Raw genomic sequence first — 27,808 nt, 5'->3', positions numbered from 1 at the left:
CATGTGATTTCTCCTGGAATGCTAGGAAAGATACAAATGCAGTTGACTTCACCGATCTCCTTATATATATTAAAAAGACCACTCAGAAAGGCAGTTGATAAAACTGTAGCAAATGTGTTTGCACTGAAGGTACCTTCTGCTGAGCAGTTCTGCCCACAAGCTGTCTGTAGGATATAGAACATCTCTCGAGCATGCTTGCCACCTTGAAGCAGAGCAGTCGGAAGCAGAAAAAAGAAAACAACCAAGGTAACAGAATGCAAAAGGAAATAAAAAGCACCAGGAGAAAAGAGAAAGAGAGAGAGAAATGAGGGACAGCTGGATTAAGTCACCATCAAAATACATTTAGAAATGAGATTAGCAAATAATGGCCAGAGAATTTAAATGACAGACAACATTAGGATTGCAAGTCGATCACGTATTATGGAAGAGAAGGAAACAATCCAGCCATATAGCTTAGCTAAGGCATCAAAACCAAAGCGTGAAAAAGTAGTTATATTAAATTAGCCACGTTCAGTACAGCACTGTTACAGCAGTTTCAATGCCAGAGAGTTAATCCCTTGTTAGTTTTCCCTAACCCAAATCTACACAATGCTCCTTTCTTCTCTTGGCAAGATTGCATATGGGTCCAACATACCAACTATGTCAAACCACAAGGGGATGTTAGCAGGTTGCACAGAGACCACGCCAACAATTTCAGTCACTCGGTCACTTTCCATGATGGTGAAGTTATAGAAGGGTTCATCAAAAGTCAGAGGGATGAGCGATGGAGGTGGTTTCTTGATCCATTCAATGTGGAGGCGTGCAGTAGAAGACTTCTGGGGCCGGCCATTGTCAACTGCTTTGATCTGTTATAAGCAGGAGAGAGAGAACAGACAGGACACTTTAGCACACTTCTTTGTGCAAAGCTTTCACCACCATTTTGCTTTCAAAATAGTCCCTGGTTTTGAATTCCTAGAATCCTGAGATGAGCAGTGTTTTTCTGCATTACACTGTAAGCATAATATTTTGTATTTTTGGCTAAAACGTTTAAAGCAGGGGGTGGGTGACCACTGGGTAGTGAAAGAGGGGAATATGGAATTTCTTCTTAAAACGTTTTTGGATGAAACAATGGGTAACAAATGTTGATGAGGTCCCAAAGTGTGTAGAATCTGGACTCCCAGGGTAAGTAATTTTGGAAGATATAGTTGGTATTTAAACCTAATCAAAGACCACTAGTTTGTGTTTTTTTTATTTTTCTGCTGAAGGGGGAACAAGGATATTTGACTGCAAAACGCTTCTGCACAATGCATTGCCCTTCAGACCTATCTACGTTATTACCTTTTAAAACTTGAGACTGAGCCCAACCAATGATAAAGATTTGGGGAGTGCCAAACTTTGTTTTCTTTCCTTTGTTGGTATTATTCTGTTTAACAAGCCTTCTATCCCACCACAAAGATATCTCTGAATAAAACAGACCTGGAAGACACTGAATTGTCTGTAACCAAAAATCTGTTTAAAAGTTGATTTTTTATAGGAATCAAGGCTGGAGGACAGATCTCCACTAAACTTCTTTACAAGTCGTTTAACTTAGAAATAATCCATTTTGGGGGTTCCTACAACATACTCAACCTTAAGCTCATAAATAGGCTAGGTATGCACAATTTACTAACTTAGGAAAAGAACCCCAAAAACCTAATCAAGGTTAACACTAGCCATACTTCACGTGTTGTGTGAAGCAGCAACTAAGTATTCATCAGACCTGGTTGAGCACTTTGTGCAGACAGTCTGTTGTTTTCCATTAAACTAGTTCCCAAGAAGCAAAGTTCATTCATTGCATAGAGTGAGTTGTGAAAAGCCACCTGCTTATACTGTAATTTGCTGCCACCATGCAACCACTATTATGGCTTTTAAATCAGATGCGCCAGAGGAGGCCTGCTATCGACCTGCACGGCACACCACCAGACACCTGTGCCCATTCAACCCTTCACCGTTTGCCATCCAATTAAATTCCTCCTCCACTGAATCTTTTCCAAGCCCCATGAATTCCTTCCAATAATGAAGAAGATGGATTCCAATTAATCTTTCATGTATAGGCCACCCTGCCAAGTATTTTTTATATTCAGTAAGAGTCAGACAATGCGGAGTCCTACATACGTTTGATTTGAATGGAGATACCTGAATTCAATTTAGCTGAAAATCCAGTTCTTAATTTGAGGTTTAAGGCAAGCACGCTATTGCTAATGAAAACTTGTGCTATTTAATTCAAGCAACACAAGACTTTAAGCTGCCTTACTCATAGGAAAGAAAGCAGCTACAGAGTGAGTCAGATAATTTGCTCACTATTTCATGTATACAAGCTGTACACCAATCCTTGGGTTTCCAATCAAAAGTAACTGAAATAGAAAGATGTCTGACTCATGAGAAATGAGTTGGATTCATATATTGATATAATAAACACTGAAGCAAAGCACAAGGGACTCTTCTTAATGCCAAGTCAGGACAAAGGGTGGGAAGTTATACAGATTTTCCAGTCGGGGCACTAAGTAACTCAACAAAAACAATGGTGGAATACATAAGGAAGCAATACACAAACAATGGTGACAACAATTAAGAATCTTCTTCTTCAAAAAAAAAAATTATTACAGCAGAAACCTCTGTAGATAATAATTTATTCATCCATTCACAAAAACTTGTGGATTCATAAATATGTGACTCTGTAATGGTGTGCGGGAATGACCTTGGGAGACAGGAGGAAGAGCTGCAGAGTAGACAATGGTCAGACAAGCGGCATCTGAGTCTGCAGAAGGAATGGGGGCGTGGCAAATGTCTCAGAAGGGAACCTTCTTAGTTTCTTCGACTGTAAAGGTGAGGGGGAAGAGATGTCCTTTCAGACTTGCAAGATTCTGTTAATGTAACCTTGTGATAAAGTAGAGTAAATACTCCTGGGTGTGCTTCTTGTCTGGACTACCTTTCAAGGCTGACGGGCTCAAGGTTTCTTATTGCTTGTGATGCAACAGTGCAGCAAGGCTACCCCACTGCAGATTGCTGCTCCTCATTTTTGCCAAGTCCATACAAAGCCCGTCTAAGAATTTGGCCATGGATTCTACCGGGAGCAAATTTTGGCAATCTGCTCTGAGCAGAATTCATGGCAGCAAAATACTTTCCACAGAGGCCGGCTTTTTGTTCTCCAAGAAAGAAAAGAAAAAAAAAAGAGTAAATGAGCAGTGGTGGAATCACTTATAAATGTACACAGTGGCCAAATCTTTTATTCTTGTTTCTTTTAAGATGTACCACATGCTTAAAATGGCATCGTGCTTATCCTCAAGATGTCTTCTTCCTATCTGTCCTCCCTAGAATGGTCATATGACCACATAATATGGCTACATTCCTACATCCAGGAAGTGATGCCCAAGCATGAAGCTTGCATTTGAAGCCTGCTCAAGAACAAATATGGCCATTCCAGGGACTGTTTTAGGCAACAACGGTCACCTAGATGACTTGGGAAGTATTTCTCAACACAGTGCTACACACCATGATTGAGATACAGGACACTTAAAATGTAAAAAGCAAAAATCCCTCCACCATCTCATATGGTTAGCTAAGAGATTACGGTTATTCCCCATTTGCCACCCAGTGGAGTTTCATTTCCATACCACACATTTTTATCACAGATTTCTTAAAAATTAAACATCTATGAAAAAGTTGCAAAATGGAAAGCTGCACTGGCAGAGCCAAGAATATTTTTAGAAATCCCCACATTCCCAGCAAGAGTGAAGATGGAAATAAAATTCTCTTGCCACAAGAAGGAAGGAAAGGAGGGATGGAGGGAGGGAGAAAAGAGGGAGGGAAAAAGGAAGGAGAGAGGAAGGGAGGGAAGAAGAAAAGAGGCAGGGAGGGAGAAAGGGAGGGAGGAAGGAAGAGAGAGGGAAGAAAAAAGGAGAGGAAGAAAGGAGGTAGGGAGAGAAGGAGGAAGAAAGGAGGGAGGAGGGAGGAGGGAGGGAGGGAGAGAAGAAGGGAGGGAGGGAAAGAAGGAGAGAGGAAGAAAAGAGGGAGGGAGAGGAGGGCAAACAAACAACACCCTACATTTACTTTTGAGAAGTTGGAGGACCCATTTAATCCATTTGTTGTGAGCTGTGTGCAGATGCCTCCCCTCATTAAATGCTTGAGGAAGCTTTCTGACTGAATGAACTTGTATAAAGCTACTTAAAAACAATAAAACCTGCTCTTAAAACAGAGAAATGAAGCACGGGCTCATTCCGATAATGAATGCTTACAGTTAAGATATCATAGCTCCCAGCAGTGAACTGCTTTCGCGAAGAAACCATGCCCGTCTTTGGGTCAATGAAGAACTTGCCATCCTCGTTGCCATCCACAATGCTGTAGGCAATCTCTGCATTGGGGCCTTCATCCTTGTCAAAGGCAAAGGCTCGATATATGGGCTCTCCTCTCTTCTTTCGGTCCCTCTCTGGCAACTTGATCTGATAGACCTTCTCTGGGAACTGAGGCTTGTTATCGTTTTCATCGAGAACCTGGACCACTAGCCATACTGTAGACTGTTTGGGAGAGACCCCTCCATCGGTTACTGTAACCTGAAATGGAAAGAGTAACAATAGCAACAAAAAAGTTAGAGCTGTGCAGAGCATTTCTAGTAAAAAGGTTAACGGAATATAAATAAATATGAACAAAACAGTAAACCACCTCAAATGCCCTGTCTGGGCTTCAAGAGAAAACCTTTGAACCTCAAGACGGGGCGATCTGAACTCAAAGCAGGGTGGTTCAAATTTGAGATGCTTAGAATTCAAAATATTTTGCACATCCACATACTGTATATTGTCCAGCCTACTATAATTCCTTCCATTAACTTTTCTTAGATAACTTTATATACAACTTTATTGTTATAGCTACAGGTTAGGACAGGACATTAGGTTCCAAGGGATGAATCAAATGTTTGCTGTCCAATACAGAACAATCCTTTCTTAAGACAGTTGCGGCCTTTTCTATACTCATCCCTTCTCTAGAATTCCCTCCCTGTCAAACTGAGAGATTTGACTACCTTGCTAGCATTCAAAAAGATTTTAAAGACATCCTTCCCCCTAAACAGCTTTTAAGGTTGGCTTAAAACTTAATTTTCAACAGTTATTTTAATAAGTTTTATTAATTTGGCTCTAGTAAACTGCTCTGAGACTATAACAAGCTGTGAAATAACATTTTAATTATTATTCTTTAAGGGGATGCAGGCTTGCTTTGTAGATTTCCCTTAATGGAAATAACAACCCGTTTAAAAAATATCCACCTAGGAGATTTAACCTGGTTTAATTTGTGGAAAAGCACGATGGGAATAAAATTGTGAAGATTTGAGGTGGTAGGACAGAGTTCACAGCTGTCAACATCCCTCTTTGGAAAAACAAGGTAAAACAGATCTATGAGCCAGGGCAAATTGGATGTGGTTATTGGTGAGATGTCAAGATTAAAGATAGACATTCTGGGCGTCAGTGAACTGAAATGGACTGGAATGGGCCACTTCACATCAAATGACCACCAGATCTACTACTGCGGACAAGAGGACCACAGAAGAAATGGAGTAGCCTTCATAATTAATAGTAAAGTGGCTAAAGCAGTGCTTGGATACAACCCAAAAAATGACAGAATGATCTCAATTCGAATTCAGGGCAAGCCATCTAACATCACAGTGATCCAAATATACGCCCCAACCACAAATGCTGAAGAAGCTGAAGTAGAGCAGTTCTATGAGGATCTGCAGCAACTACTGGACAACACGCCTAAAAGAGATGTTGTTTTCATCACAGGAGACTGGAATGCTAAGGTGGGCAGTCAAATGACACCTCGAATTACAGGTAAGTATGGCCTGGGAGAACAAAACGAAGCAGGACACAGGCTGATAGAATTTTGCCAAGACAATTCACTCTGCATAACAAACACTCTCTTCCAACAACCTAAGAGACGGCTTTATACATGGACTTCACCAGATGGACAACACCGAAATCAGATTGATTACATCCTTTGCAGCCAAAGGTGGCGGACATCTGTACAGTCGGTAAAAACAAGGCCTGGAGCTGACTGTAGTTCAGATCACGAACTTCTTCTTGCACAATTTAGGATCAGACTAAAGAGATTAGGGAAGACCCACAGATCAGCTAGATATGAGCTCACTAATATTCCTAAGGAATATGCAGTGGAGGTGAAGAATCGATTTAAGGGACTGGACTTAGTAGATAGGGTCCCGGAAGAACTCTGGACAGAAGTTGGCAGCATTGTTCAGGAGGCGGCAACAAAATACATCCCAAAGAAAGAGAAAACCAAGAAGGCAAAATGGCTGTCTGCTGAGACACTAGAAGTAGCCCAAGAAAGAAGGAAAGCAAAAGGCAACAGTGATAGGGGGAGATATGCCCAATTAAATGCAAAATTCCAGAGGTTAGCCAGAAGAGATAAGGAATTATTTTTAAACAAGCAATGCGCGGAAGTGGAAGAAGACAATAGAATAGGAAGGACAAGAGACCTCTTCCAGAAAATTAGAAACATTGGAGGTAAATTCCAGGCCAAAATGGGTATGATCAAAAACAAAGATGGCAAGGACCTAACAGAAGAAGAAGAGATCAAGAAAAGGTGGCAAGAATATACAGAAGACCTGTATAGGAAGGATAACAATATCGGGGATAGCTTTGACAGTGTGGTCGGTGAGCTAGAGCCAGACATCCTGAAGAGTGAGGTTGAGTGGGCCTTAAGAAGCATTGCTAATAACAAGGCAACAGGAGACGACGGCATCCCAGCTGAACTGTTCAAAATCTTGCAAGATGATGCTGTCAAGGTAATGCATGCTATATGCCAGCAAATTTGGAAAACACAAGAATGGCCATCAGACTGGAAAAAATCAACTTATATCCCCATACCAAAAAAGGGAAACACTAAAGAATGTTCAAACTATCGAACAGTGGCACTCATTTCACATGCCAGTAAGGTAATGCTCAAGATCCTGCAAGGTAGACTTCAGCAATTCATGGAGCGAGAATTGCCAGATGTACAAGCTGGGTTTAGAAAAGGCAGAGGAACTAGAGACCAAATTGCCAATATCCGCTGGATAATGGAAAAAGCCAGGGAGTTTCAGAAAAACATCTATTTCTGTTTTATTGACTATTCTAAAGCCTTTGACTGTGTGGACCATAACAAATTGTGGCAAGTTCTTAGTGGTATGGGGATACCAAGTCATCTTGTCTGCCTCCTGAAGAATCTGTATAACGACCAAGTAGCAACAGTAAGAACAGACCACGGAACAACGGACTGGTTTAAGATTGGGAAAGGAGTACGGCAGGGCTGTATACTCTCACCCTACCTATTCAACTTGTATGCAGAACACATCATGCGACAAGCTGGCCTTGAGGAATCCAAGGCTGGAGTTAAAATCTCTGGAAGAAACATTAACAATCTCAGATATGCAGATGATACCACTTTGATGGCTGAAAGTGAAGAGGAACTGAGGAGCCTTATGATGAAGGTGAAAGAAGAAAGTGCAAAAGCTGGCTTGCAGCTAAACCTCAAAAAAACCAAGATTATGGCAACCAGCTTGATTGATAACTGGCAAATAGAGGGAGAAAATGTAGAAGCAGTGAAAGACTTTGTATTCCTAGGTGCAAAGATTACTGCAGATGCTGATTGCAGTCAGGAAATCAGAAGACGCTTAATCCTTGGAAGAAGAGCAATGACAAATCTTGATAAAATAGTGAAGAGCAGAGACATCACACTGACAACAAAGGCCCGCATAGTTAAAGCAATGGTGTTCCCTGTAGTAACATATGGCTGCGAGAGCTGGACCATAAGGAAGGCTGAGCGAAGGAAGATCGATGCTTTTGAACTGTGGTGTTGGAGGAAAATTCTGAGAGTGCCTTGGACTGCAAGAAGATCCAACCAGTCCATCCTCCAGGAAATAAAGCCAGACTGCTCACTTGAGGGAATGATATTAAAGGCAAAACTGAAATACTTTGGCCACATAATGAGAAGACAGGACACCCTGGAGAAGATGCTGATGCTAGGGAGAGTGGAGGGCAAAAGGAAGAGGGGCCGACCAAGGGCAAGATGGATGGATGATATTCTAGAGGTGACGGACTCGTCCCTGGGGGAGCTGGGGGTGTTGACGACCGACAGGAAGCTCTGGCGTGGGCTGGTCCATGAAGTCACGAAGAGTCGGAAGCGACTAAACGAATAAACAACAACATGGTCCATGACTGTACATATAAACCAATAAAATAACAAACAATGGCCTTGTTTGCAAGACACACATACCTGGTTTGGGATATGTGAAAATCCTAACCCAGTCACTTTACCCCCCACAATTAATTCAGAGAGGATTAGTTTTAGCCCCAAAGAGTTCCAGGTTAGTTTGGGGCTAATCTAATTTCTTTCCCTATCCCATTGTGAACTGTGTAATGCAAACAATGTGGTTAACTGTTCTTTTCTTATGCAAGTCCTAGAAAGATATCTGCAAAAGTGAGATTTCTCCAGAAGCATAATCTCTCTCCTTTTTACTTTGCATCTATCCACCAATACTTAAAGGGTAAGGATGAGGGCGAAAGATCTGAATGAGCTGGGAATGGGTAAGGGCTCTCAGGGTGGAGTTGACCTTTATCTCACAGCACAAGGACACAGATTCTAGCAAACATTTATAATGTAGCACAGCAAGAGAGAATATCTGCTTGATTTGTATATACCTGTTTCTTGTTATTTCACATGTAACGAATGAAGCTACACCCATACTTCACTACTGCATCTCATTCATTCATTCATTCATTCATTCAGTTTAGGCACCTCCCAACAACTTCTAAATATCTGGTCTTTCAACAGGTAATTTTCTGTTGTCCTAATACCTGATGGTAAAGTTACGTGCTACATATATTTTTGTAAATCTTTATTCTTTGACTATTTTTTTAAGGCCAAGTAAAACAATAACTTCTGACTGGGCAGAATATGAGAGGGGAAGTTAAAGAAGAAATGGAGCATTGGGTTAATTCATTTTTTTCCCCCTAGGTCTCCCTGGACACATGTTAAGAAAGTGGATTTATGTACTGTGTTCTAAGCATGTCATGGTTTGCACAGTTGGATTGAATTTAATTGCATGCCTGAAGCGACATATGACAACTAACTATGGCTTATTTTGGGCCAGCAAACTATGATGTGAACTTATTAGAACCTAAGGTTTAAATTTGTCTTCCAGATGTAGATTAAATTAACCCTGTTTACTAGCCCAGTTCTGGCTTGCCTGGCATTTGTTATTTGCCTGGCTACATTACCAGGATGCAAGTTTGGGTAAATCATGAAAACAGCTGAAATCTAAATGATGTGAGTTTGACAATATGTTTTAAGGCATGCATTTCTAATTTTTTTATTGTGTACTACTCAAGCCCCTTCCATTTTTTGGTATGAAAAAGCACTCCCTAAGGTGCATTTAAATCAATTCTTTATAAAAATGCATTATTATTTTTATAGGATACTGCATTCAGTATTTTTGTCATAATGAAGTATGAAGGCTGTAACATGGTTGAATCTAAACTGGCTTAGCTCTAGTCAGTCACTTCAATTAAAGATCCTTTGGGAATTCCATTCATGCTATCAGAAAGTAGGTAGGATATAAACCATATGTTTATTTTACAAACATTTGAGCCGGTGGGGGAAATGTTGATATTTTGCAGGCCTTTCCACCAATGAGGAAATGACCGCCTATTCAAGAGTTGGCTCTCAACATAGTCACTCAAAAAACATTAGGGATGTGCAGTTCCCTAATGATTTGACTTCAGACCTCCTCAAATTTGAAGACCCTATTTAGAGTCTGAAGTGCACATTGTGGAGTTCTCAGGAAAGCCTCATGCTTTAAACAACCATTTTACTTGTAAAATAGAATGGTCTTTCAAATTCAAGACAGGTTTTTGATAGGTCTAAAAAACACCTGTTTACTCAAAATAAGATTGTTCATCCCCTTAGCCTTAAAATACTCTCTATTATTCCAGATGACTTTGTTCCTGGTTCTCCGCCAACCTGGGCAAAGAGTGCACTTTCCAAAGAACTGGCTTTCAGTCATCTGCCTCCCCCTTCCCCCCCCAAGATTGCTTATGGGGCCTAAATGGGCTCCAAAAGCTTTGCAGAAAATAACACGTATGCCCCAAACAATGCAAATTTGCTTTGCAGGATGCCGGATTCATATGTGGCTGTAGCAAACTGGAATTATATCAAAACGACAACCTGTAAGATAACATAACAGTGCAAATTCCACCATTACATACATATATGCTGATGTCTGATGCAAATATGTTAATCACATTTTTTTCCACTGTAAGGTATGCTTTGCCACTTGCCCTTTCTTTCACTCCCCTGTATGTCTGTGTTATAAGTGTATATAAATTTAGCGGCAATAACCACCAGCAGATGCAAAAGGAGGCTTCGTTGGCTACATAGGAGCTCACAGGGGCTCTTCCTATCCCTGTTTTAAATGGAAGAAAAAATGTTAGAGAATATGCATGGGCTCTTTGTAAGAGTACCTGGACAATTCTACCCTACTAATTTGGATCAGCCTCTCCTACTTAGAATTATGTTAAGGAAGGAAAGGAGACTATGTTGTGAATTTGATTTGTATGTTTATTTATTGACTTTATTAATTACATTTATATCCTGCTGCAATCATAGAAGACTCTCAGTGACTTACAGTAATAAACAAAACACAATGATAGTAATAAAAAAAATCTTACATAGCATTAATACATTCCATAACAATTTAGCGCATCAGATCCCAAAGTCCTCCAGAAGAGCTCTGTTTTCAATTTCTTCCAGAAGGTGGATAATGTCAGAGACAAGCAGACCTCCAATGGGAGGCCATTCAGGGGGGTTGGCCACATCACAGGGAAAAATGGTCATTCTGCTTTGTAGAGTGAAGGAATTGTCTCCCCTAGATGTCTGGGATCAGTCATTGTCCTAACAACCAGGAAACACACTGAGACAAGGAACTGGTCTCTAATATTTATTGCTAGTACTTAACAGGAATCCTAACAAACTGAAGAAGTGTGGGAAAAACCCAGACATATAACCCCCAAGGGTTAAGGCGGTCCCGATCTGTGTCTCTTTGAATGGCTGAACAATTCCTCAGTGCTACGCATGCGCTTGACAGTCTGGATGGGAGCCCCCTGCTCGCCATCCTTACTCATGACAGTCATGCTGACTATATGCCTAAAGATATTCTCTCTCTCTCTCTGAACCATCAGTTTCATTTTTTTTTTACAAGAGTGAAAAGAAAATGTGTGGAAAGTACCGACTAAATAAACCAACACAGCAGTTAACCAACAAAACGATCAATATAAAATGGGAGGTCAACAGAGCCAGACAGAACAAAATACAAGATCTTGGCTTGAAACCATCAAACACTGTCACTGTGGGAATTGGTATATAAGCAGCTTTTTGCAAAAGCAGAACCTAAGCTACTTTCAAGCTAGTAAAAATCTGTATCTGCCTCTCCTCTGTAATGGTATAATGTTAAGTTGAAATAAGAAAGAAAAACTTTGACAAATATATGGATTTTATTATTTCTCTCCTCATCTTGCATTTATTTCCATGGTACCATCCACAGATAAATGATCAGCAATTCCATGTTAGGCAGTAGTTCAGTTATTAATTTAACTTATTCAGCTCTTTTAGCCCTATTCAAATTATTTGCTCTGTTCTATACCATGATTTTTCTTTTCTTTTTTCTGTTTTGATCAACGTATCAACATGGCTCATGAAACCTGAAAAGCAATTTTGCAATTAATGACTTGCCAGATTCGAAGTAAAACTACAGGGAACCTTTCCAAATCTGAGAAATAATGTGTAGGATTTCCCACGTATGGAGAAAGGAAAAAAGAAAATTTGCTTGCACAGAGCCTCTCTGGAATCTTCCAGAGTTTAGAGCAGTGTTTCTCAACCTTGGCAACTTTCAGATGTTAAAGATGTTATTCCCCATGCTGGCTGGGGGATTCTGGGAGTTGAAGTCCACACATCTTAAAGTTGCTAAGGTTGAGAAACCCTGGTTTAGAGAAATTATAGTGGGTGTCCTATCCTCCTTGCATCCCATATGTGATCAGGCTCAGCTTCTACTATATCATTTCAGTTCCTGAGACCAATACAGTCGGGCCAAGAAATAATGTTGAGGTTCCTTGACATCAAACAAAAGGAACTGGCCCATATGAGACAGGATGGTCCTCATCAGTCAATTGAGCAACATGGAACCAATGATAGTGGAGATGGAGACAAATAGTCTGGAGAAGGAGTCACAGGTGACTGAGCTAATAGCAGGGACACCACAGAGTTTTTTTTCCTTTTTGTCCCCCTTATTTTTGCCCTGACTGGATAGGCCTTAAGAAGGCTATGGTGTTTATTAAGTGATTTCAGTTGTGCACTGGAGCCAGCTCACACCAGCTTAAAAGAGCTGATTGTTAAATTTTCTGGAATTCTGTAAGCCAGTTGACAGCAGAGGTGAGCCTTGATGCCTAGGGCACCAATCAGCTGTTCTGCAGCTAGTGATGTGGTAATGGCAATGGAGCTGGTTAACGAGTTCTTAAACATTTAGCAGCATACCACAGAGTGATTTCCCTTGATGCTAGCAGCGGTATCGTAGAGGTATTTCCCATAGGAGACATGGACCATAAAGACACTTGAGAAGAGATGAGAGTTCCCACAAAGCTTTAGAAGATGACGAAGGACCTATAATAGTTTCAGGGTCTGTTTCTGTAAGAACTGGTCCTCAAACAGTGGCAAACAGGATGTATGCCTGCATCCTGTATGCCACCTGTTTAGGAGACACTTGGAAGTGCTTATAAGAGACCTACCTTCAGACAGAAAAAAGCAAAGATTATGCCCATTCAAGAGGGGAAGTTTGCTTTCCTAGTGCTGGCACTTACAGGATGGGGTCACTGAAGCTGTAAGATGGCTTACAACTAAAAGTAAATGATTAAATTAAATTACAGAGGAACAGTAAGGCCTTATTCAAACCTCTTCAGTGGGGAAACTAAAAGTAAATGATTAAATTAAATTAAAGAGGAACAGTAAGGCCTTATTCAAACCTCTTCAGCGGGGAAACTAAAAGTAAATGATTAAATTAAAATAAAATAAAATAAAATAAAATAAAATAAAATAATAAAATAGATAAAGGAAAATGAACAAATATTTTAAGGAAAAGAAGAAATATTGTAGGCTCACAGTGTATTGCTGTGGCAATTAAAAATGAACTGAGGAGATACAGCGTGAACCCTTTCTGATCTTTGAGAGTTAATTCTCAGTCAGACAACCTATCAGACCAGTTTTTAAACAAGGGCCTTTCCAGAAGTGGAGGCCAACTGGTGTGTTATATAGGCCGGCCAAGAGAAAGAAAAAAAAACAAAACAAGAGAGACTGAATAGCTTACCAAAATAAGTTTTGAACTTGAAACACTTGATTGTTGGAATTCTTTCATTATGGCTGTATGACTTTTCTACAGTATAACTACTTAGCAGGAGTTCTTGGAATCTTATGTGTTTCTCTATTTGGATACAGTTGTGTTTTGTGAGCCAGACCTGTCACAGTGATGCCATGGTATTCATAGAAGGCAGGAGTCCTGCCAAGAATTGTGTAAATCTTAGAAGATTCTGAAATAATGGAAATATTAGTTCCACTAAGTTCTCCTTTGCTCAAAAACCAGCTCAAGTACAGTGTCCAGTTTTGGACACCACAGTTTAAGAAGAACACAGAGATACCGGAACGAATTCAGAGAAGGGCAATGAAAAAGATCAGAAAACAAGAAACTAACTCTAATAAAGAGAGATTGCAGAACTGGGTGGATAGCTTTCAGAAGAGAAGACTGAGGGGGTACATGACCATATTCTTTAAATATCTCAAAGTGTGACTCACAGAAGGTCATAACTTGTCCCTCTTGCTCAGGAATTCAGGACATGAAATATTGAATTTAAGTAATAGGAAGGCAAGATCCAGACGAATATTAGGCAATGATTCCTAACAGTGAAAGCTGTTCAAAAGTGGAATCAATTAATAATAAGTGGTGGGCTCCCCTTCACAGGATGTGCTCAAACAGAAGCTAGACAGCCATCTGTCTGGGATGCTTGCATTTGGATTCCTGCACTGACCACAGAACTGAAGGTGGTGGCTACAAAGACCATTCCAACTCTTTCATTCTGATCAGGGTCTGTGCAGGTGAATAACTCATACATGCAAACCAGAGAAATCATGGAGAATAATGTTGAGGTTTTCCTACTAATAGATTAAGCTGCTATTGTGCCAAATCATTTTGGCCAGGTGAAGGGGTTGTATTAGATTGTCTCCTCTCACGTGCTTCATGCAAAATAGCCTGGGGGAGGAAACCTGCCCGGACTTGTTCTTACTTCCTCTTTTTTTTTTCTCTGCCGGCAATGTAGGCAAGCAAGGCTTGCTCCAAAGGGAGCTAAGTCCTTTAAATATGTTTTGTTTTTGTTTTGCTTTCTGTAAATAAATTATTTTTATAGAAATGCTTGGTGTGTGACTTTTTTGACCTCTCCTGGGCTAAAGGCTTTCCCAGCATCTGCCAACAAATAATACTTATTGAGTATTTGCCAAACTTTATTATGTATAATCATAGAAAGTGAAGCTATTTAAAAAAATCATCTGGTCTAGACTTCATAGAGGTAGAAAAAAATTATCTGGTTAGTTTTTAATTTGCAGGTGAGAATTCAGATTATTCCTACAAACAAATCCTCTGCATATAGAAAATTAGAGGCTAAGCTGAAGAATTCTGGCCAAGCCAAGAACATAAGGTAGTATTTTTTTTATTTGATAAATTTCTGATGGGGTAGGAGTATTCGTGCCAATGAATCAACAGACCAAGGAATGTTATGCTTTTAGCATACACAGAAAGTCTAACATATTTCTTTTTAAGGACTCGGAATCTGACAGTTCATTAATTGCAAAATGTGTATCACTGCAGGAAGCACAGTGAGATGTAATATTTGTGTCCATATGTGTGTGCATAAAGATCATTATGATGCACAGTGCTAATCAAGAGATACTTTTTGAGCTTGGTTTCCATGTCTAAACTTGAGTACATTCCATGTTGCCCAACTCAAGGTCAAACAAAGTAAGAGTTGACACATTTTTAAATAATAAGCTTAAATAAGGACTCTCTCTCCTTTTAAAAAAGTCTGATTCAGCCTATGCTGGAGAAGGGAGACAACAACAAAATCTCACCTTTTCTCTCAATGACAGGGATGAGCAACTTTTTCATTTTTTTTGGAGGTTGAGGATGGCTGTAGAGGGCACAGGGAATGGTTTTGAAGGACAGGAGGAAGAGATGCTGCCAAGCCGAGTGTCCGAGTAGTGGAGCTTGAGCCCAGGCCAAGAAAATCATGTGAGAAAACATCTCAGATAAGCCCCTTCCTAGTTCACACAAAGTGAGAGAAGTGTGGGAGAAGGGGAAACACTTTCAGATTTGCAAGATTTGGTTACTATAGCTGTTACAATGAGGGTAGGCCTGACCTACATATATGGCTTTGGTTTCTATGTCTGGTCTACCTTGACGGGGTTAAAATGACAGGGAACAAGGCAGTGAAACCATGGATCAGGGGTGGAGTATTTTCCCATTAAAAAAAATGAAGTTGGATTTATAGTTTTTTTTAAAGAAGAGAATTAAAAGAGGGAAATTGCACTACCATAATTCAGTGATTTCCTGCTGAATGAATCTTGGGAAATAGTGGATTCAAAAACAGAGGTTAGTGAACTGAATGAAGCCCAGTTCTACTCTTTAGCTTCTCCCAAACCATGAAGGAGTTATTTTATTTACCAGAAAAATGAAATGAAATGAAAAAAATGTTACATCTTCAGTGCTAAATGTTTTCTCCGGCTAATGTGTGAGCGGTGACCCTTGTCCAATATGATATACAGAGAACTATCAAATAAGGGTAGGGAAAAGTCTTAAGAATTAATGTAAGAATACCTCAGACCAGCTTCTGCAACATGATGCTCTTCAGACATGCTGGGTCTAGACTTCCAGAATTCCAACTGAAAGTGGGAAGTCAGGCATCAAATTGAGGAATGGCATGAAATTCAGGAACACATGGAGGCCTGCAGATGGTCCACCATGGATCTAGGCTGCTGCTATAGTATAGTGAGACTCTATACATTTTCCCCTGGTTAATTGTTGGACAAGGAGTGAGATCAGATAGTTGTCCTCTCACAGCCATAAGTGTTCACTGGATTACTTTGGGCCAGTCACTTTTTCAGCCCAATCTAACTCACAGGGTTGCTATAATGGAAAACAGCAGCAGGAGAAAGTGCTACATATGTCACTGTAATGGTATGTGGGAATGACCTTGGGAGGCAGGGTGAAGAGATGCAGCCAAAGGAACAGTCAGATAAAAGGCAGCTGAGCCCACAGCAGGAATGTGGGTGGGGAAAGTGGCTTAGAAGAGATCCTCCCTAGTTTCTTGGGAAGTAAAAGGGATGGGGGGAGTGACCTTGGGAGACAGGAGGAAGAGCTGCAGCCTAGACAATAGTCTGATAAATGAAATCTGAGTCCAAAGGAGTGATGGGGGTGGAGAAAGCATCTCAGAAGGGACCCTCCCTAGTTTCTGGAGAGTAAAAGTAAGGGAGGGGAGAGATGCTTTCAGACTTGCAAGATTCTGTTAATGTAACCTTACAATAAAGTAGAATTAGCATATCTGGCCATGTCTCCTGCCTGGTCTACCTTGCAAGGCTGATGTCCACCTTGGGCTCTTGAATAAAAGTCAGGATAAAAATCTAACCAATAAAAATTTTGAAAGCTGAAGCTGATTTCATTGCCTAGTTAGGAAGTGACCCTAGATTAGAAATCTGTACCTGTAAACTTCCAGGACAAATGTGGTCTCCTGGGGAACCAGTGCTTGGCCCATGGCAAAATGAAAGTGGGAAAGTGACCTTTATCATAACAGGAATGGGCGGAAGATCATTCTGAAGATGGGAAGAACTTAGCACATAGACATCCACAACATGTTGAGACTGTGTCAGAATGATGACACGTGCACAGTGATGTCACGGTGCAAAATCCATCTTCATATACTTGCTTCATAATTGTGGGTTTTGCGCCATGTCCCATATTTCATCAATCCCCTCCCAGAGTGGGCACCCATGGGCATCCTGACCAGCATTTGCTCTGGCAAAGCTATTAGCTGACCATGACTTTCCTTTTTTAATGAAAAGCAAAACCTTATAAAGATCACAAGGCCTTTTGTAACACAGGGAACATCTGTAAATTTAAATGACTTTTACAGGAAGTCATTTCCCAAAGCTTTTCAGGTGAGGATTTCCTATTAGCCCTACCTCCTGCATAAAATTTAATACAGACTATATATATATTGTACACATAGACCAAGCACCCAAATGGAAGCTTATAAACTGCTGTGTGAATTTCATCCTCAAAATTATAACATGCTCAACAAGGTTTTTTTTTTAATTGATAAGGACATTTCTTGCTGTTCTCATGTCTCTGTCATTAATCAAGAGGAAACTGAGGTGACATATCCTTTAAAGACAGACAAAGTTCAAGAATTTAAAGGATGTAGCATGGCAAAAATAAACAATAAATAAGCAGAAGTTATTCCATCTTTCAAGTCAGAAAAAAATGGCAGAATAAAACTGTAGCACCAACTAAAGTGGTGCAAGGTACCCAACAGGGTTGGGTTGGGGTCAAAAAAGTCAAGATGGCAGCCATACCCATGTGATTGAGGTTCTGCCTCTTTTTGCCTGTGTCATGTATGTAAAGTGCTTAAAGAGAGGGCAGTACTTTGATTGTGCAGTTGTGCCTGCCATATTGCCTTTTTTGACCTCCCATGGACCTCCCTGAAGGTATCTAATCCAAAGCATAAAAATCAAAAGGTGCACCAAACCCAGAGAAAAAGAATACAACAAAAAATGGAAAACAAAATACATGTACCCACAAACACACTCAAAATGGGTATACACATAAAGTCTTTGTTCTAAGTTCAAAATCCAGTAATTTATAAAAATGTACTAAAAACAGTCACTCCAAAGTACTGCCACCAAATACTTAGTGTAAACAAGGGGTGTACAATCTTTTGAATCCTGAGGAGGGGGGATACTCTTGTGTACAAACACACATCACCGTGCATGAATGCACAAATGTTGTCAACAGGTGCGAGGAAACACACTTAGGGACAAACACACTTAGCCATCTATGAACCTACACACAACTCTTTGTTTAAGAGTAGCAGGATAGAGGGGAGTAAGAACTCTCCCAATACTGTATCTAATGCTTTGGTTTTAGATAACACACAAAGATATCAGAACATCCAAAAAATGCATTTTTCCTTTTGAGGAGGACGGGAATGCCTCTGTTATGATGCTATCCAGCTTGCTTCTGAAATAAGGAATATGCATGGCTCTGTTTCAGACAGGATCTCCCCAACTAAGGCATGGCTTGGGGCAACATAGTCAGGGAAACTCCAATCTTTAGGCAGAATAGGAAAAAAAAAAGGGTTTGGTCCCCTTAGAACAAAGGCTGAAGCTTAATATTGTGGCTAGGAAAAGGAGAAAAGTCATGTCCTGATGAATCCTGTTGAAAGGAAAATCTACATTAAGCTGGAAAAGGTCCAGGAAAGCAAGCAAAGGACTTTAGCATCAGTCATCAGAACTTTCTAAGAAATAAATAACAAGTGTATTTAGAAATTATGTATTACATTTAATTTTGGTTACTGTGTGCCCCTGACTATTTTGTCTTTGGTATTTATTTTCTCTATACAACAGAGCAATTGAGTGTTTTATGTCCTTTGGAATTCCTTTTACAGCAAAAGTTCCTCTACAGGTAATCCTTGACTTACAACCATTTGTTCAGCAACCATTCAAAGTTACGACGGTGCTGAAAAAATGGACTTATGGCTGGTCCCTGAAGTTAAATCCAGCTTTGTTCCATTATAGAACACAAGATATTGTATACTGAATTCTGATCTGCTTTGTTCATAGTATCTACAAAACATCCTCAAAATTTCAGTTGTGTCCATTGGCCCCCAAACAGTTGGGACTCATGCTTTTGATATTTTAACATGGATTTTGGAAGTAAAAAAAAAAAAAATGGAATGGAGGTTCCTAGGAAAAAGGGAGATTTCAAGGGCCACAAATGTCCCCAAGGCCTCAACTGGACCGTCCCTGAGCTAGATGGACTGTTGATCAGATGTGATGTAACCCAGCCTCCTGTGTTCAATACTTTGCATTCAACTGCAATCCCCTTACGGTTCTCTTATTTCTGAAAAGTTCCCCCTGCTTTTTAACTGCTTCCCACGCTTCCCACAACTAGTTCTGGAAAGCTTTATTTCAAGTATTGATATGAGGGAGACATTCCTCTCTAACTTGGACTGACTCTGCATTGCTGGATAATAGTTGTTCAAAAACCTCTTGTCTGCTCACTTCAGGGGATAAAGATCTCCCATTCTCACTCCTCTTAGAGTCCTTGTGCCTGCTGAGAGAAAAGCTCGGGCTACAAAGCTCATCACATTACCATCTTTTCACAGGCTTGTCGCCATTTATTTTCTATTCACGCAACTTGCTTGATTCCAATCTCCCCAGCCAGCGGGAACTAAACATCTTCCCTTCAAAGTTTCCTTAAAATTGCAGTGATTGCTACAGAATTCTAATTGCCTCTTTTATAAGCTGTCGGGGTGACATCTAGAGAAGCAGAGAGAGAACCTTCTGCAGCTTTCTTGAATGAGGAAAGACAGTCACAAGTTCACAGAATCTTTTATTTTTAAACATGGATTTTCATCTCCCTTTCTATTTTTGCATATTTGTTAAGAGCATGTTATTTTGCAGGCTGGTAAACCTCTAACCAAATGTCCAAGGATTTGAGATTCATTCTTCGGTTGCTCCACAGTGTGTATCTAAGTGCATTTACTCAGAAGTAAATGTCACTCAGTTTGATAGATTTAGTGTGAAATAAGAGTATAGAGAAATGTTAGGGACAGCATGATCATTAGACAGAGGAAGGGGGCTGCTGGGCCAGCAAACTGTCTTGCGACTGTATTTCTTTTTACTAAAAAAGCAGCATTTGTTCAGTTTAGCAGGTGCAGTTGACTGGCCAAGGGTGGGTACAGTTCAAGGATGTCAAAAGGGTGGCTGCTTGTAATGGTATGGGGAAATGGTATGGGGAAATGACCTTGGGAGACAGGGAAGAGCCACAGTCACATGAGCAGTTGGATAAGAGGCAGCTTAGCCTGCAGCAGGAATGTGGACATAGTAAACGTCTCAGAAGGGACCCTCCCTAGTTTCTTGGGCCTTAAGGGTGACAGGGGAGAGATGTCCTTTCAGTCTTGCAAAATTCTGTTAATGTAACCTTCCAATGAAGTAGAAATAGTTCATATGGGCGTGCTTCCTGTCTGGACTACCTCACAAGGCTGACATGAATCTTGCAAGTCTCCAACTCTCTTCCAAAGAGAGGTAGAAGATCCCGCACGGAATGTTTGAAATGGCCTCCAACCTCCAGATGAACTAATTCTATTTTACTGTAAGGTTACATTAACAAAATATTACAAATCTGAAAGTACATTTCTCCCCCATCGCCTTTACAGGCCAGGAAACTAGGGAGGGTCCCTTCTGAGACGTTTGCCACACCCCCATTCCTTCTACAGACTCAAATGCCTCTTATCCAACCATTCCTCTGGCTGCAGCTCTTCCCCATCTCCCAAGGTCATTCCCACGTATCATTACACTATGTGAGAGAAGCCTTGCCCTTTTTAATGTGTATCACACAATTGGCACATGAAGAAAGGAGCAGGGCCTTAACTATGCAGCTGCCATCTTGACTGTTTTGACCCCCTTGGATGCCCTTTATTGTATGCATCTGTGCTTTAGAAAGAAACACCATTTTGTGTTCTATTGCTGACCTCAAAATGTTTTGGCCTGGTTTCAGGGCTGTGGTCGAAGAGCCAATTAAGTATGTTTTGGGATATCAGGGCTGATATCCCAAATATGTTGAAGCAGGGCTGCAACAGTAAAATGAGCAAGGCTGTGTCACACATATTGGTGGGTCAAGTTCACATTTTTTTCTTAAAGGGGGAGATGTTTGGGGGCTGATTCCTATGGTTTTTAAAGTAGGCCTATTTTAGGACTCACTCTACAGTTTTGTGAATTTTCTGCTTCAAAGTGGAAGAAAACCTTATCACCAAAGGGATTCTGGGACCTGTGAAACAGATTTGGGAATCTGATGAAACTCTCTTAACTTAAGCTGCTCACCCTGGGCCTTAGGATTGCTAAATATTCATCTACTGGCTTGGGACCATTTTTTGTTGAAACCAAAGCCAGCCATAGGCCATGGCAGGCAAATCAAGGTAGAAAATACAGCAAGCTCAGATTTCAAAGTTTGTCTAATCTTAAAATGGGGGGTTACTCCAGAACCTCCAGCTGACTGACATTCATGAAGTTCTTTGTATGTAATTCTTCCTTTGGGGAGAACTTACTAATGCCAAGTTTCATCCTGCTCCTATGAAACTAAGGGCAGCATAATGAAACATCTGCTTCCCATGACATCCTCAAAGCAATTTTGTGATGTGGGCTAGGCTGAGAAATAGTGACTGCACCTAGAAGTATGGAGTGACCTTCACAGGGACTCAGGCCGTCTAACTGAGATCTAACTTCTAACTGTACCTCCTAGCTGGAACCCTAAAAGCATATTTCGTTGTAAGAGCTGTTGAATTCAGTGGGAGTGGCTTCTCAGTCTTTAGCATTTTTCACCTCTCTCCTCCCTTCAATGTGGTGAAAGAATGATATATAGAAAAATAATGATGAGTAGTATGTGGGAAAGGGCACCCAGGTTAGGAATAATGAGATTTGAAATGTCACTGATTGCAAAATACATCCTGTGCTCCATGAACCTTTCTATGTTGTTAGAATGACTTTTTTGTTGTTCAGAAAGAGGGGTTTGTAATAGACTTGCAGCAAAAGAAGAACGTGTTCATTTGGTAATAACAGTTGTGAAACAAATCTTTAGCATAGGGGAAAAAACTGGAAATATCATGAGCTAGAGAAATAATGGTGCTATAATGCACAGGTGAGATAAGCAGGAACTTCTCTCCAGGTAACTTCCACATCGTCTTGTGATAGGATAAGGAGATGCCCTCTATCACATCAAATAAATGGAGCCTTTAGCACAGTGAACTCTGGCTCAGGAGTGTGATTCTCTCGATTTTGCTGAATTACATCTTTCTGATCAATTTCCCATCTTCCCTGAACAACTTCTTTCTTTCCTGGCCACTGACTATGCTAACTAAAACATCTAGAATGCCTTGATCCCATAATGTACTAATGGCCATGGAAAACATTCTTAAGTTGCATTTATTGACCTTACATCAATCTCTGATTTTGTCAATTGATTTAAATTGTGAGAAAAACTCAAGAGAACCAACATGGATAGACAGCTTTTCAGGTTATTGATGGACTTGCATTTTAACCTTAAAGGTAGGTGACAGTGAGTCAACGGCAAATTGTTATTGGCCCCCTTCCTATATAATTTTTGTATTAATTATACTATTCTGGCCACAAAATCACAGTCACCTTTGCTTGATAGATATAAGGTAATGACCTTGATATGCTGACAATATGGCACTTGTGTCATGTGTCAAAACTGGGCTTTGAAGAATGGCTGTGAGAAAGGATTAAATTATGATGAAATCAAAATAGAGGTCTTTGGTCAGAGCAGAACCCAAACAAGGAGTCAATAAAACTATGCCCCTCCTTTAAATACTTGGGTATTTCTTTCCAGGAATCATTGTTCTGAAAAGTGCATCTTAATTTATTGTTAATAACTGCTCAACACAGTGGGATATTCTGAAGTACTTCTACTCTATAGGGGGTCAGTTAATTGCCTTTGCATTCAAAATATTCCAGACAAGGTAAAGCAGTTCTGTAACTTTTGTATGGGAAGAGATTTTGGGAACAGAAATGTTGTTGCCCAATAAAAACATTTTCCCAAGTCTTCCATGGGATACTCCTACCACAATATTTAAGAGTGGAGACAGGATTCTTCTCAAACTCTGTCTCTCTCACACACACACAAACACACACACCACCATCACCACCAGGCTAAAACATTTTACAAAACCCACAGCCTCCCAGATGACTTCCTTTGTAAATCATAAGTCAATAAAATGAGACAAATGTACTGGGTTTTATTGCAGAAATATACTTCTTGTCCTATCCAGAAGAACTGAAATCCAGGGTTAGGGAAAAGATCTTTGACCAGCTCCTGAATAGGATAATAGCCAAGACATAGGCTTAGTTCAATGTTCTAAGTTCTTTCTTTTGGTGTCCTCACGTTAAATAGACACACACACCCTAAAAAAGGAAGTCATTCACCAGCTTATTTTAAGAACAAAACAAAAGAAACCTCTGTACTCTCAGAAGGCAGATTCTATAAAATGTCCACACAGCAGCGTTTTTGCCCTTGAACTTAGGGGCAGATCGAAGAGCTCAAACATTATGTCCCAACTTGCCCCTTTTATGATGCGATTAGAAGAAAAATGTTCACGTAGATTATTGACAACTTCTCAGACTCGGAAGCTTTTTTATTTTGGCTGGCAGATGTGTTTCCTTGTATTAGTTATCAAGTGGTCATCTTTATTTTTTATTAAAATTAGAATGAAATATGGACCAGTTAGACTTTCTAGATCTCTGCCCAGGGTGTAGATTTTAGCCAGAGTTTAGACTGCCATAACCCTGCTATAACTCTAGATAGACATTTATATTTGCTGTAATTTTATTTGCATTTGAGCTTTTCTTTTTTTTTTCTTTTTGCTCTATTTTATATACATTAAACTTGTGTCATGAGTTTTGGTTACAGCAATAAACTTAACTACTGCATCTAAATGAGGGGTACCCAGATTTCTGGGGAAAACCACATTTGATATCTTGGGGAAATACGCTCTAAGATAGAGAAGCAAGCTGGCCAAGTAAATTTGATTTGATTTAATTGAAGTTCAATTAAATACATTAAAACTTTTGAAGCGAATATTTGTAGCTCAGCGTTGAACTGTGGAGTCCTTGGTGCTCGCTGAGCCTTGTTTTTTCTTGCAGACGTTTCATTGCCAGACTAGGCAACATCTTCAGTGCAACTGAAGATGTTGCCTAGTCTGGCAATGAAACGTCTGCAAGAAAACAAGGCTCAGAGAGCACCAAGGACTCCACATTTAAACTTTTCCAGGACTGGATGTGACTCTGTATCTTTTGACTTTGCATCCTACATCTCATGGGCCACTGTTCCTCATGTCATCTCTTCCCATTCTTCTGGGGATGTGACCAAGATCCTTTAATGAGCAATGCTTTGCATTAAAGGGTATGGATAAAATGAAAAGAAACCTTCCTCAGCACACCCGGTCCCTGCTTTCTGGGCAACAGATTCAGGTCAGACTAAATCAAAATCACACAGGCTGGTTCTGCAAAAACCTGCTGGCTGTGACAGCTAAATGGAACCACCACATTTAGAGGTAGTTTACCTCTCAGTACCTGACAGAGACGGCTGGTTATTTTGTTCCATTTTTAACTGACTGGACCCATTTGCATGTCCAAGACAAATATTATTTCATTTATTTCATTGGATTTGGAGGCCGCCCAACTCTCAGTGGACTCTGGGCGGCTTACATCTCAAAAGCAAGAAACGATAACAAAATAGAGAAAAGAACCTTGCACTCCTGGACAAAACACAAAACCCCCTCCCCCTCAAAAAATGACAAAAAGAATTATCAGGGCTAAATAACCACTCTAACTCGAAGCTGGGAGCAAAGCCAGGTTTTCAAAGACTTCTCGAGCAACTGGGAGCCATATGGATCCCTGGGGAGATGCTATTCCAGAGGGATATGTGGGTCAGGATGATCCACTCATCTTCTCCCAATTTTTGTGACTTGGCTCATAAAACAGACAAATGGCCAGCTCAAGAAAGTTACCAAAATATGAATAAAAGATGTGCATTTTGTGTTACAATGCTTTACAATGCTCGTTCTCAGTGTTTACAATGAATTAGCACACATATTTTGTGGAGAAAAAAATAATTTTAAAAGGTTCATGCTTTTCACAACACTACATACTGGTTTGGAAATGGGATGCAATGGTTTATGAATTATGATGAAACTGTTTCATATCAGAAACAGACTGTTGTATCCATTCCTAGAATCAGATGTTGGGGATCAAAAACGGGAGAAAGCTATTTCTTTGTTGGCAATTGGCTTGGGCTCCCTATAAGCAACTGGAAGGCTACCTTTGGAATCATAAAACAAACCTCATATATTCTGAACTGATTCTTCTGATGTTCTTATTTCCAAGAGATCCAGAGAGAAGAAATCCTGGTTTAAATGAAACACTTGGGTTAAGATGAAAAGCGGATGGTGAACATACTAAGAATAGCATGAATAGAGGTTGCTTTCAGATTGTTGTTGTTGTTTATTCGTTCAGTCGCTTCCGACTCTTCGTGACTTCATGGACCAGCCCACGCCAGAGCTTCCTGTCGGTCGTCAACACCCCCGGTTCCCCCAGGGACGAGTCTGTCACCGCTAGAATATCATCCATCCACCTTGCCCTTGGTTGGCCCCTCTTCCTTTTGCCTTCCACTCTCCCTAACTTCAGCATCTTCTCCAGGGTGTCCTGTCTTCTCATTATGTGGCCAAAGTATTTCAGTTTTGCCTTTAATATCATTCCCTCAAGTGAGCAGTCTGGCTTTATTTCCTGGAGGATGGACTGGTTTGATCTTATTGCAGTCCAAGGCACTCTCAGAATTTTCCTCCAACACCACAGTTCAAAAGCATCGATCTTCCTTCGCTCAGCCTTCCTTATGGTCCAGCTCTCGCAGCCATATGTTACTACAGGGAACACCATTGCTTTAACTATGCGGGCCTTTGTTGTCAGTGTGATGTCTCTGCTCTTAACTATTTTATCGAGATTTGTCATTGCTCTTCTTCCAAGGATTAAGCGTCTTCTGATTTCCTGACTGCAGTCAGCATCTGCAGTAATCTTTGCGCCTAGGAATACAAAGTCTTTCACTGCTTCTACATTTTGCTTTCAGATGGAACTACTATAATACATATTTTAAAAAAATCCCTTCTTACCCCTATGGGGTCTTGAGGTCTTCCTCAACTTCGGGTCCTCTACCAGAGGCCTGGGTGTTTGAGGGCTCTGCGCAGTATCTTGGCTGTTCCTAGCACTGCACTCTTCTGGACAGAGAGCTCTGAGGTTGCTCCTGGGATCTGTTGGAGCCACTCTCCCAGCTTGGGAGTCACAGCCCCGAGTGCCCCCACCGCCACTGGGACCACGCTGGCCTTCACTTTCCACATCTTCTCCAGTTCCTCCTTCAGGCCCTGGTACTTCTCCAGTTTCTCATACTCCTTCTTTCTGATGTTGCTGTCACTTGGCACTGCTACATCTATCACCAACACTGTCTACATCTGTCACCAACATACAAATATAAAAAACCCCTCTCATCTCTAAGGGTTGTATGTGTCTTCCTCAACCTCAGGTCCTCTACCAGAGGCCTGGGAGTTTGAGGGTTCTGCATTATCTCTTAGCTGCTCCTAGCACTGCACTCTTCTGGACAGAGAGCTCTGAAGTTCCTGGGATCTGACCTTTTATCATTTTAAAACTACATCCATATTGTCACAACTTAATTTTGCCATTCTTCTACTGAAGCAATTTTGTTTTTAATGAGGAGCATTGAGTATCCTAGCAGCTATTAACATATGTGAAGCTAGTTCAGTATACCTTGTAGAAATATAGTTTAGTAATATTTAGTAGAAAGATGGCAGGCTGGAAAAGGAATTCGACTTTTGGAATTTATTTCATTGCATCATAAATTATTTTCCCAAATCACTGAGCTTTGGAACTACTATTAAATGTTACACGAAATGATTAGAGAACACCTCCAATCTTAACTCATATGGATGAACCACAGGTTATTATTTTTTTCTGTTCAAAATGATTTCCTGATTGTTAGTCATTAGAATTGGTTAGCTGGATACCGGAGAACCTCGGATATTTTCTTTGTGTTGTAACAGTGCTTCAATAAAAAGTAAAATCAATCAAAGGAGAGAAACAGGAAGATCCAGATTCCCAGTGAAAGGGCAAAACTTTGATGGATGGTGCTGGTGGTTGATGGGAGGTGTGCCTTAATGGAGGAGAAAGCTGCAACAGGCAGAGCAATGAAGAAGATGGGGCTGAACCACATATAAGCAAAACAAGAAATTTCTGAGTTTTTTTCCTTCTGGATATGGGTAGAAGGTTTTATTTATTGTATTCATTCATTCATTCATTCACCAGATTTATATTCCCCCTGTCCACTAGAACAATGGTTCTTAAACTGGGGGTAATTACATACCCTGGGGGTTATGGAACAATTTCTAATAGCTTGTTTGTGAATGGAGAATCCAGTTTGGGACTGCTGCGGAGATGCTTGTATAAAACAACATAGTTTGGGGGATCTTTTTGTGGGGGTAATGATGTTATTCGAGACCAGGAAAAGGGGTAATTGGATCAAACCACTTAAGAACCACTGCACTAGAAGCTCAGGATACCATATATATTTCCCTCTACCCTAATTTTAACCCTATCTCCAGCGGCGTTTGGTTGAGGGGGATGAAAAAGTCAAGATGATGATGATTGCACAAAGCCCTGTCCCCCTGCCCCCTTTTTTCAACATGGATAACATATAAAAAATGAATAGGGCTTTGATCGCACAATTGTAGCCTTCATCTTGACTTTTTTGCCCCCCCTGCCCAACAGACACTCCCACTAACCCCAGTGATCCTGTAAGATGGGAGAT

The 27,808-nt window shown here is 40.5% G+C and overlaps 1 protein-coding gene across 1 annotated transcript in view; it reads right to left on the bottom strand.

Annotated features, from left to right (window-relative positions):
• The window catches only part of LOC134498587 (protocadherin Fat 3-like), an 86,617-nt gene extending 73,963 nt beyond the window's left edge, over nucleotides 1–12,654 (bottom strand). The window contains exons 1-3 of the mRNA XM_063304744.1: nucleotides 12,586–12,654; nucleotides 4,254–4,568; nucleotides 635–845 (exon numbers count right to left, since the gene is read on the bottom strand). Of these exons, the coding sequence (XP_063160814.1) occupies nucleotides 635–845; nucleotides 4,254–4,568; nucleotides 12,586–12,654 (595 nt within the window). The remainder of the gene's footprint in view (nucleotides 1–634; nucleotides 846–4,253; nucleotides 4,569–12,585) is intronic.
• Between the last annotated feature and the right edge of the window lie 15,154 nt (nucleotides 12,655–27,808).

The sequence above is a fragment of the Candoia aspera genome, chromosome 5 (assembly GCF_035149785.1).
Source record: "Candoia aspera isolate rCanAsp1 chromosome 5, rCanAsp1.hap2, whole genome shotgun sequence".
Taxonomy (NCBI): domain Eukaryota; kingdom Metazoa; phylum Chordata; class Lepidosauria; order Squamata; family Boidae; genus Candoia; species Candoia aspera.
The sequence above is the reverse complement of the archived record's forward strand: the minus strand, read 5'-3'. Positions and strand labels throughout refer to the sequence as shown.